Source organism: Otolemur garnettii, unplaced genomic scaffold, assembly GCF_000181295.1.
Source record: "Otolemur garnettii isolate 467f Iridium unplaced genomic scaffold, OtoGar3 scaffold00001, whole genome shotgun sequence".
Taxonomy (NCBI): domain Eukaryota; kingdom Metazoa; phylum Chordata; class Mammalia; order Primates; family Galagidae; genus Otolemur; species Otolemur garnettii.
Genome location: NW_003852396.1, coordinates 51,053,890 through 51,066,168, shown reverse-complemented (window position 1 = coordinate 51,066,168; position 12,279 = coordinate 51,053,890). Strand labels below are relative to the sequence as shown.

At 36.7% G+C, this 12,279-nt stretch overlaps 1 protein-coding gene across 3 annotated transcripts in view; it reads right to left on the bottom strand.

Moving 5' to 3' along the window:
• GAS2 (growth arrest specific 2) overlaps positions 1–12,279 on the bottom strand; it is a 122,902-nt gene that overhangs the window by 100,742 nt on the left and 9,881 nt on the right. For all 3 annotated transcript variants that reach the window (XR_002770850.1, XM_003781188.2, XM_023507574.1), the window contains exon 2: positions 11,577–11,698. Coding sequence is in view for 2 of the 3 variants with exons in the window: in XM_003781188.2 (XP_003781236.1) it covers positions 11,577–11,698 (122 nt within the window). In the remaining variant the exon portion in view is untranslated. The remainder of the gene's footprint in view (positions 1–11,576; positions 11,699–12,279) is intronic.

The following is a 12,279-nucleotide window of genomic DNA, read 5'->3' as shown; positions in this document are numbered from 1 at the left end:
TGCAAAAGTAAAACAACAACAATGATTTCATCTTTATGGGTCCTTTGGTAATTGAAAGACAACCCTTAATTACTGTAACAACACCTCCTTGCAGGCCAAAAGCATCTCTGGAGAGCCGAGTGCATGAAAGGCCCTACAATTATTCTCTTTTCTAATTCACAATGGTGAGCATTTATAAGGCCACTAGTTATCACTTGTCTGATTCCAATTTTATGGGACCTTTGGCAAATGGTATGAATAGGCCTTGAAAAATAATCCTCAAACCGAACAAACCATTTGGATATTAATGTGCTCTTTTCTGTCAACCTTATTACCTTTCAATAATGCTCTGAACTCAACACCATGCCATGTGACTGTATAATAACATCTACAATTAACTAAATGATCAACTTCCTCTAGGATCCACTTTTTACTAACTAGTTTAAACATGAATTATCTTTTACTTTGTCCAGTCTCTTGTCAGTATTTTTATGTCCTCAGATATTTGTTCTCTCCCTATACAACCCTAAAATTCTCCAATCGTGTCTTCTCCATTACTTAAAAAGTCAGCTTTCTTCCTCATGATTTTTCACATCAAGGACTCTTCAGCTAAACAAAACCAGCAGAGGGAGGAATGTCAAATTTATTGAGAATAAAAGTCCTCAAGATAAAAATCCAGGATTTCTAAAACTCTAAAGCCCAGCTAGATAACTACATTCTGGACCTAAAAGTAAATATCTATACTTGGTATTGGAATATTCATTAATTCATTCATTCTTCCAAAAACACATACACTGTGCATCTATATGCCAGACACTATCACAAATAAATAAAGCACATCCCATGTCCTCAAGAATCTTAGAGTCTAGCTGGGCACAGTGCCTAATGCCTATAACCCCAGACTCTGGGAGGCTGAGATGGGAGAATGTCTTAAAGCTAAGAATTTGAGACCAGCCTGGTTAGCACAGTGAAAGCCTGTCTCTATTTAAAAAAAAAAAAAAAAACTACAATACATAATAATAATAATTAACTGAGCATGGTGGTGTGTGCCTGTAGTCCTAGCTACTTGGAAAGCTAAAGTGGATAATTGGATAATTACTTTAGTCCAGGAGTTCAAAGCAGAAGTGAGCTAAGTTCCTTCCACTGCACTCCAGTTTGGATGACAGAGTAAAATGCTGTCTCATAAAAAAAAAGAAAAAAAAAAAAAGCCTAGCAAAGGGATAAACACAAGGAACAATGAGAAACAACTGAGTATAACAATATGGTATGTGTTGGGGGATAATGTACAGATGGGGAACTGTAAAGACGGAGGCCAGTTCTACCAAAAGAGTGTAGAGATGATAAGAGACATCCCCACACATCCAGGATCCTTGTTCCTTTCCTTAGATGGGAACATACTCATTTTGCTTAGGGAATCAATCTTTCTCTCATTTTATTATTTAGTCTGAGCAACTGTCAGTCAAGATATGACAGTGTGACCTGGTCAGATGTTGGCTATTCATCAGCTCCAGCCTGCTGAAATTCTAATCTCGAGAAGAATGATGTAATAATGTTAACAGGTAAATGTTAATGAACTCTCATATTAGGTACTAGTCAGCACTTGTGTATATTAACTTACTCAGTACTCATAACAGTAAGGTAGGTGCTATTATTATTGGTATCTACAGTTTACAAACAAGAAAACTAAGGCACAGAGAAGTAACTTTCCCAAGTCAATAAACTGTAAACTTGTGACGTAAGCCTGGGTGTTCTGGCTCCTGAGTCCACACTATTAACCACATCTGTTCAGCTGCCCCCTCTAAAAAATCTTTGACATTATTAATTCTGACAGTGGTAGTCTGAAATGACTGTCCATGTAATTATGCTACATAACCCCTGGAAATTGTCTAATTCTTAGGCCCTCCAAGCCTGGGTTCAATTTCCTACCTAAAATAAACCTCTTATCTTTCCAATAAATTATATTTTTGCTTATGTTAGTCAGATTTTGTTTTTATTTATTTAGTGCTAGAGAGTAAAGTTCATCTTTTAGGACTCAGAAACACATGTAGTATTTGGAATTAGTATTGAGACTGATACTGGAACACAACTGTGGGGTGGAAAACCAGCAGCCCATGCTAGGGGGTGGAAAAAGCTGTTTTTCATGGGGTCTTAAGCTGATGATTTTGGGGGCTTTCTTCATAAAAGAGATACAGAAAAATGAATAAAAATTAGATATTAAACTAAATATTTACTTACTATAATAAAATTAAACACAATAAATTAGTAACTCAAAGATGATAAACTTTAAAACCATGAGAAAACACAGGAAAACAACATAATAGTTTTAATTAACTGCCTGGTGGAACCTTACTTCAATTTTCCTTAAAGATTTTTGTTTTATGTATTTTGATCACCTTTTCACAAACCATGGTCAAATACTTGCACAGGGAGAACAAAAATTATGATAGAATCTTACCTCTAACATGATTAATTAGAGCAAATTATTAAAAAATCCATCAACCTCATAGCTACTGGTGAATATCATAAATTTTGAAATTTATACAAATTCTGTTGTCACACTTGGGAAGCCCTATCAAGATTCTTTCATTTATGAGCTGGATGTGGAAGAATTTTCCACAGAGTAGATATAATACACGGAATTTAGGTAAGACTATGACTTGTATTTGCTGTTGCTTCCTGTCCTTTGCTTACACATGTATCCTATCCCTGTGCCAGTCTTGTTCTCAAAGGAAAAAGACTTAAAATTCTTAATTTGTGGGATGGAAAGAGATATGAAGAGGAAAGGCAGGCTGAGAGATCAGGCAAGCACTCCCTACTATGTACCGGGAAGGTACATTGTGGATTCCCCCACTCCCGCTAGTTTCTTGGCCCAGGCTAAAAAAAAAAAAAAAAAAAAGAATATTAATGAACATGGATATTCCTGGAACAATGGCTCTATTCTTAAAAATCTCAGCCAGCCACAGAATAAAGAACCCATGTTTTAAGCCAGAGCTGACAACCTCTACCAGGTGCCAAAATATTGTAGCCTGGCTCAGGATGAATTTAGATTAATCTCACAGCAAGACTCGAGAATTTCTGGCCAACTAGTTATACAACTCCAACATACCTTTAAAACGTTAAATGCCATTAAGTGTACTGTGGCAGGGTTTTTCTCTATCTATGTAATAGGCTTCGAGGGTGCTAGGGTGAGGAGAGCACGACGAGATTTTAGGTTCAGCAGAATTAATTTACTCTGACAACACTAACAAGGTGTTTTGAATTCGACATGCTAGCACGGGTAGCCAGGGACGGTCCTAAATTTGCCTCTGCTTGGGACACAAGTACCAGAGGGACTCTACCTGACGAATGCAAATACTGTAACCTAGTTGTTTGTATCCTTATATTACCCTGAAATAAGTAAATAAATAAACAAAGAAATGGTGAGGGGAGGAAAGGCTCTGCGTCGTGAGCATGGGATTTTAAATATTTATTGTGATTAGCAATATTACAATTTTGATTAAAGAATGCTCAATAAAATAATAAACTGTGTTCATATAAAAATTTGCAAATACAAGCATAGATCTGATGGTTGCCCACAGGATAAGGCCAGAAATCGCGTGCCGTAATATAAAGGAACTGAAACCTTGAGGAAGTGGGGCAATTCATGATGTACAGCTCACCTAAGCAAACCTTTGAATAATACGCTCAGTGGAGCCCAAGGGATTCCACTTTTCAGTAAGAATTAAAGACTAAGTGAGTGAAAAAACTTCCTAATGTATTGTCTCATTTTACTCCAGTAAAGGATAGCTATTATTAAAGGAAGCTTCTTTATTTTAATGGGATTGGAGATTCTCAGAGCGGCAGGGACACGTGGTGGTACTCCGTTTCCAGAGGCGGGGTAGACATGGTGGCCGGGACACACAGCAGGCTGATTAAATCGCTCAGAATGACCTACACCACTGGAAATCGGACTATGGTACATTAATCATGTGTGTTCAGATGTAAATTGAGCATCAACTCCCTAATTTCTTATTTTATGTAATCAAAAAGCCCATACAATGAGAGAATATTCTTATCACCCAATTCCCAGAGCAGAGACAATTTATAGACCCAAATCTCACGAAATAAAGGGAGTAACGACCTTACGTCTTTACTGTAAAGCTTCCTTCTTATCTTCATGGAAGGGACCTGAATTGCTTCCTGTGCATTTAGGAAAGAAAAATACCTCGTGGGGATCAAGTAACAGGTAGCATTTTGACTTATGTCCTCTTCACATCATGACTATTACACTTTTGAGACAACATAGGTTATATTTATAATTTTTTAAATAAAAAATTTGCATGGATATTCTCATGTGTCATTCACATCCCTGACACATAAGAATCTATGTAGTAACAGCAATATCAAAAAGTTACCTATAGAAAAAGACCTATCGAAAAGTCACAGATTCACACTATTATGTATGATCTGACGATCACAAGGAAAATGATTTCTATCACATCTCCAATCATTCAGAGACAATATAAAAGTTCAATGGGACCTGGAAAACAGCAAGAAAAATAGAATAAAGTAATGTCTTTTATCATGATTGCTGTTACAGATGTGTTTTGTTTTGTTTTTTTGCTGTAGTGTCAATGTCTTCATATTTGACATTCATACGTTGGTCTGAAAAAATGCAATTTTCTTAAAACTGTTAAATAAAAACATCCAGACTCAGTTTGCATATGTTTGGTAGAAACAACAGAAATCTTCCTGTCCTGCACACAACTCTGTGACATAACCAACAGGGACTGTGGAGACTTCAACGTCCCACAAGGCATCAACTTCCTTTACTAGAGATGGTATTTTGCTGATTTGACATTGGAGAGCAGTAATACTGGAAAAACTACATAGCTTCATTAAACACCTGCATTTCTCATGAAAATGTAGGAAGGGGGCCTGGCAACTAGTTGTAGGAACATGCCCTTCTGGGAAAGGACACCATGCAAATGTTCCCAGCTTGCTGTTGTCCAGTGAAGACAGAACTCTATCATGGGACACCAGTGACCATAAAACTTGCATAGTTTGTCATGGACTTAGTACTTCGTGCCCTGTGAGCCACTGGTCATATTTTTGATTGTGTCTAGAGCTACTTTATCATCGAGAAGAAGTGCTGTATATCAGATAAGCTCAATTAGCCCTGTAGATTTACGTACGTTCCATGAGTCCAGCACTCATGCCCTTTCGTGCCCATGTTTTCCACACTGCTGTTTTTCTCCCCTCAGTCTGTTCATATCCCTCCATTACTGAGTCTCTGTGACCAGCTGACTATGGTGAGATACAAAAGTGAGGCTCTCTGCAGATTATTCTTGCCATTCCATTGGATACACCAACATGTATTGCTATGGCATCAAAACCCCATTCAGACATCTATCTAAGAGACGGTCTGGAACTTAAAACTCTCAGTGAAAAATAAACTGAACAAGATATTTTATTATCTCTGACCTAGAGGTGAAAGATTTGGCCAGCTGGTCAAGGCCTTGTAAAAATAATGAAAAGGAAGTTCAACTTTGTACTGGGACATAATTTAGTCTATTTAAAGCTTGTGGATATTTTATACTTTTTTGTATAAGGAGTAGATTTGCACCACTAATCTACTACTTGTTTTTTCTACTTTTTTTCATTATCCTTTAGCCCCAGGAAACAACAAACCTATCAAAAAATCATTTTATTTCCACATCATTCCACCCATATTTTCCCCATAGCGTAAATCGTCATCATGATTTACGCTATGATGTTTTAACCCTGCCATTATATTTCCATTTTAGAACAATTACTCTTTTAAATAAAATCCTTCTAGTTCTATGCCCAGAAATGAATGATGCTAGATAAATACCAGATTGTTTTTTATTTTCACACACATAAAAAAAATTACTACTTCTCTCATTCTTCCTGTTATGTCGGAGATGTCACCAGTAAATACAAATCTCTGGAGTTTTCTGAATTTAATCTTGATAAGATTTAATCTTGATTAAACTTGTCGATCAACATTTATTAATCAAAACAAACAAAAGTGGTGTTGATTTTTTTTTCTTTTGAGAGGAAAACTCTACAATCCTTACATCTTATTTCCAGATGTTACAAAACAACTTCCTGAGGCATTTTATCTGTTCCTTCAGAGAACTAGGTATTCCTGACAGGCAGATATACTGTAGGCCTTCTATCTGACTAGGATGTTCTTTCCCCTGAACAAGGCCTGGATTCTACATTTAGATGGCGCGTGTTCAGTTCCTTCCTTGGAACATAATGTAGCATTCTACTAAGTAACACAAGTTCTTGTTTTTGTTTTTTGTTTCCCCCCCCCCCCTTTCTCTGTCTTTTCTTCATCTGCTTCAAACTTGATCTAACCACCCAGGGCTCTTTGAAGCCAAAAGAAGCTCTGAACCTAGAGAAACTCTTACGTCTGAGGCAGAGACACTCAAAGGAGACAGATGAAAAGAAATGTTAGCAGAGAAAGAGGTTAAACCCTGTGAATGTCTTGCCCAGGTTGAAACCCCATGGTTGAGAGAGTCTTGTACGTGAATTGAAAAGTTATGATGGGTAGAAACAAAGAACAGGATAAATGTACAGTAAGAAGGATTTGTCTGGTGGAACACTGTTTGGACCAGGAAGTGAAAGTTTATGCATAAAGGTAACCATCACCTCGTCTTGATCAGAGATGCCAATTTTGAGTCAGGAAACTAAGAGTTAAAAGGCATAAAATCTAACCACAGACTTGTCATGTGTTTGAGTTTTCTCTTCCTAATCGAATATTGAAAAGATTAGTTTCATTTCCATTTTTGCCTTTAAAGGTCCTCAGCTCCAAAAGAGTGTTGAGATTTATAGTTATAGTAAATTTATAATAATTTGGTACATATAAACTAAATCAAATTATATATTAAACTTATGTCCACGGGTCTCAGATGCTTCCATCCAACTACTGCCTAACTCTTGGAAGTCTCTAAATTGCTCCCACACTAAGTGAGAAATTAACTCCTTAGCACTTACGTAAGCAGAGAGACTATTTTTACATGGATCTGTTGATGCCTGGAAAGAAAGAATCATAGGACAGAATACATTTCAATTCAGAGGACTTTATCAAACCACAGCAGGATGTACAAGAGTCCTGCATTTATATCTAAAACATCAGATGTGTAAATTGTGTAACTCATTCATTAAAATTTACTTTCAAATATTAATAGTACTTAAATCATTCTTCTCATAGACCTACTTCACACATACCAGGCATAACCTATTCACTCAAATATGTTTATACAGCTGTAAAATCCTCAAATTAACTATCAAATCAGGAAAAATAAAAAAACATTGTTCTGACAATGAGGAGATGAGATTTAAGTTAGAAAAAAAATTACCCAGGGCTTTCCTGGGACACAGCTTTGGATGGGACTGAGTTTCATTGATGGTATTTTTAAGGGTAATTCTGTTTCAGCATATGCATAGTTTCACTGACTCGAAGACAGTATTGACCAACTCATCTGACTGCCCCGTGATTGTTCCAAACTTCCAAACACCAAGGTGGAATATGGTTGTAAACACACACATACAGGCATGCATGCACACCCACAAAAGCAGACAAGATTGTCCAGATTACTCATATCCAATTTAAAAGCCCCCTCTTTTTTTCCTATGTGAAATAGTCACTGTAATCCTAACTACCTGGGGCTTAGTGATTCCGTTATCATTCAAGTTTACATTTAACAATAATAAATTATATGATACGATCTCTTACATCTTCTCTGTTTAGGAACAAAAATTGGATGGAAAACTATTCATCTGACAAAATTATACTGACAAACAATAACATCCATGAACACACTGACCATTTAGCTTTTTAATTAAAAAAAAGGCTCCTCCAAGAAGTATGAAAGCTAGCCATGTTAGTATTTTATAGATAGTCAGGCATATGCTATTATTAATTTAAGCTGAATAACACGGGCAATTGGTTGTGAAATATGTAAATGGTGCCAAGGACCCAGAAGGCAGTTCAGTCAAAAGCAATCAGGTCAGCTTCTAACTTACAGGAAATTTGATGTTTTGAGCATGGAGAGTGAGGTCATAGTGGGTATTTTTAAACACATACTTGTTCAAGTAACAAAGTTAAGTTTTCATACCAAAATATATTTATCATAAACAGAATACCTTTTAGCTTTGTATTCAATTAAACAAAATGGCTTAGGGTCAAAAAAGTATTTCAAGTTTAATAAATCTCGCTGCAATTCACTTAACTTTGAACAGAAAATTCCCCTAGTTTCTTTTATAATTTATAGTTTTATGATAAAAATTACATAATATTAAAATAAATATTTCAAAAGGAAAGTAGCTCTAAAAATTCTGACCCATAAATGTTCTCAACCTTACATATTATCATAGAGATTTGGGGGAAATGCATATATATTGCCAAATAGCAGCTTTCATGGTAAACATGAGCATTTATCAAGTATTTTCTTCTTGTTAATCTAAAGTTTCTATCAGGATCTCTTAATTTTCACACAGGGAAAAGAGAATATTTATCAAGAGCATTTTTGTGCAATGATCGATTGAAGGTATATACATAATTATTAATCTTCATATAGACAAGAAAAATATTGCTCAGACATGTCCAATTCAGAAAGGGCAAAAAGTTGAAAAAGATTATCTGGCTATGGTGGCATGTGCCTGTATCTCAGCTACTAGGGAAACTGAGGTAGGAGGATCTCTTGAGCCCTGAAGTTCAAGGTTACAGCAAGCTATCATGACACCACTGTACTTTACCTAGGATGACAGAGCAAGACTCTGTCTCAAAATAAAAATAAATAAATAATAAAACTAGAACCCAAGGAAAATAAACATAATATCCACGTCTTCGAACTAGAGGCTGATGCTTTGAGGCTGTATTACACTCGACAGTCTAATAATGACAGTTCTCTATTCGGGGATCTTTGATTTTGTTTTTAAAAGCAAAAACTTGGCCGGGCCTGTGATCCTAGCATTTTGAGAAACTAAGGTGGGAGGACTGGTTGAGGTGAGGAGTTCCAGACCAGACTGAGCAAGGGGAAGACCAAAAAAAGAGAAAGTATCCAGTCATGGTGGTGCATGCCTTTAGTTCCAGCTACTTGGGTGGCTGAGGTGGGGGGATCCCTTGAGCCAAGGAGTCTGAGGCTGCAGTGAGCCATGATGGTGCACTGCCCTCTAGCTGGGACAGCAGAGCAAGACCTTGGCCCAAAACAAACAACAGAGTAAAGCCTTACCTAACAGACCCAAACCAGAAGACTGTACACTAGCCTTAACAGGACTGTTTCATCTTTATTACTACGGAGACGTCAGCTGACCTTAACTGAGGCAGTGGGCTCTCTGTCCTCGATAATGAGCAATATTAACACTACAAGTACGCAAGTACGGGTTTCAGCACCAGGGCCAGGTGAAGGAAGCCAATGCTCTCAAGAGAGTCTTGGCACAGCAATTTTTTTCAATTGTTTTCTTTCCATTAATTATTTTACAGTAAGCTTTCTATACAAATGGTCTCCTATCAGGCATTATGATTTTTGGTTGTTCTTGTTGTTTGTTTGTTTGTTTAGAAACAGAGTCTCACTTTGTTTCCCTCAGTACAGTACTGTGGGGTCACAGCTCACACCAGCCTCTTGGGCTTAGGCGATTCTCTCGCCTTAGCCTCCCGAGTAGCTGGCACTGCAAGCACCCGCCACAACGCCCGGCTATTTTTTTGTTGTAGTTTGGCCAGACTGGGTTTGAACCCGCCACCCTCGGTATATGAGGACGGCACCCTCACTCACTGAGCCACAGCCACCATCCAGGCATTTTTTTTTCACCAAGATACTGAAGCAGTGGCCAGCGACACTACAGTGGAAATCATAGAAGAATCGGTGTCCTAGCCTTGACCTTGACATGCAGCATTTCATACAGAGTCTCTTTACGTCTGTGTTACCCATAGGGAGCCAGAATGAGAGCACTAGACTTTGAACAAAGATGTCTATGTCAAGTCTGGCTTGGTCACTTAACTAGCAGGGCAATGTAATCACTCAAGTGTCTGCATCCCTTCCATGGAGAAAGAATAAAATAATCCAGTGGTTACCAAACTTGGTTGCACATTAAAATAACCGGGGAGATTCTTAAAAATTCCAATTCCCAGGTTTCATTCCATTCTGAATGAAATCAGAATGTTCAGTGATAGAGTCAGGTCATAGCAGTTTTTTTTTTTCTTTTTTTTTTTTGAAGATGCTCAAGTAATTCCAATGTGCAGCAAATTTACAAAGCTACTGAATTAATACCTTCACAGAGATGCCTTTAAGATTTAAAAAATAAGGGTGAGGTTTTGTATGTTATATAATACTGTACAGAATGATACATAATATCCCAAAACTAAGTACGATCCTGATACACACAAACAAAAGAATCAATTTTAGCCTTTTTTTGTCAGAGTTGCAGAAATAGTTTAACAGTTGCTTTCTGCATTCACTGTCTTCAACATTATCTTAGACTGATTTTTTTATTCCTTTTCAATCTCTATTAAAGATGTTTAAAGTATCATCTGTTTTGTTTTCCTCTAAAAGTAGCAAACATCCTTCTTTTGTCTGGTGTTTATAATAACTAGAAAAGAATATTAGAATATGTCCATCGATCCACGAATGGATCAACAAACTGTGGTATATGTACACCATGGAATACTATGCAGCCATTAAGAAGGACGGAGACTTTACATCCTTCATGTTCACATGAATGGAGCTGGAGAATGTTCTTCTGAGCAGAGTATCATAAGAATGGAGGAAAAAGTATCCAATGTAAATACCCCTATTATGAAACTAATTTATACCTTTTATATGAAAGCTATAACCTAATAACAACCTAAAGATATGGGGAAGGAGGAGGAAGGGGGAATAGGTGGAGGGAGGGGGATTCAAAGGTTCACTTCTGTGGTTTATCTTACAAGGGTACAAGTGAATCTTTCTATGAGTAGATTATGAACATTTTAACACAATAACTAAGAAAATTACATGAAGGCTATGTTAACCAGTTTGATGGAAGTGTTTCAGATTGTTTGTGAAAACACCACACTGTACCCCAGAAGTGCATTAATGTACACAGTTACTATTCAATAAAAAAAAAAGAATATTAGAATAAATTTGCAGAAAAGAAATTTGAGCAATCAGAAATAAAATAATTTGTCCAACATTAATTAGCTCGATGCTACTACTTATTTAAAACAGACAAAAAATTACACTTTAGATATATTATTCTAATTTTCTTCCATAATATTTTTGAAAACAAAGACCTATTCAATAACTCTTTCTTGGCTAGATTGCCTAATGATACAATATTTCTCTCCTACGTTTTAATCAATGCATCAAATTCATACAGTTTATACATAAGCTTTTATTTAATTAGACTTACAAAAATAATTACATAATTTCTGTAATTAGAGTCCTAATAACATGGTACCTAATTAGAAAGCGCCCTCTGTGCTTTGCTGTTCCTGCAGACCTGGACGCATCCATTCACAACAAGCTCCCAAACTACACTCAACTCATAAGCAACTACAGATGTCATCTTCTACCTAGCAATGATTCACGCCCTGGGATCGTTTTTACCTTCGTGGGCTTGTTAGCGTCCACGCTCTCTTTAAATTTCTCCTGCATAGTTTCTGCAAGTTGACAAAGCAAGGCACCATTATCCAACTTCTCCATAAAAGTCTCCGCTGTAATCTCCTTCCCTGAAACAATGAAATGATGCATTATAAAGGCGTGGTCATTTCCTAACACAAATGTCAGATTCACACTAAATAACACACTGCACACAATTTTTATCACTAAAATTTCTATTCCAGCCGAGTTACGTATCTGGAATAGAAACTTACTGGGAAGAATTATTTCTTTGGAATTATATGTTTTCTTTTGGTTGCAAGAATCTCAACAATTTACATTTTCATCGTGTAGTTCTAACTGCATAAACATTTTATTGCACATAATAGGTGATAAAATGATATCCTGGGTGAAACTTTTCATCACTCAGTAATAAGGCAAATGAAGACCAAGCAGTTCATGTAACCAGCTTTACCAGTGATAATCCAGTTTGACCTGTGATTCATTCAATTGTCATCCTCAGTGGCCCATTCAATTACTCTGACCCACAAGGCAGGAGAGAAAGTAGGACAGGTTTCTTGAGTTTATCCTATGTCTGATTACAAGAACACCATATTTTTTTCTTCAACTTAAAATAGAACAATAAAATTAACCACCATTGGCAACTTTAATACCATGGCCAGCACCGGGTATGGCAGCTAACGCCTGTAAT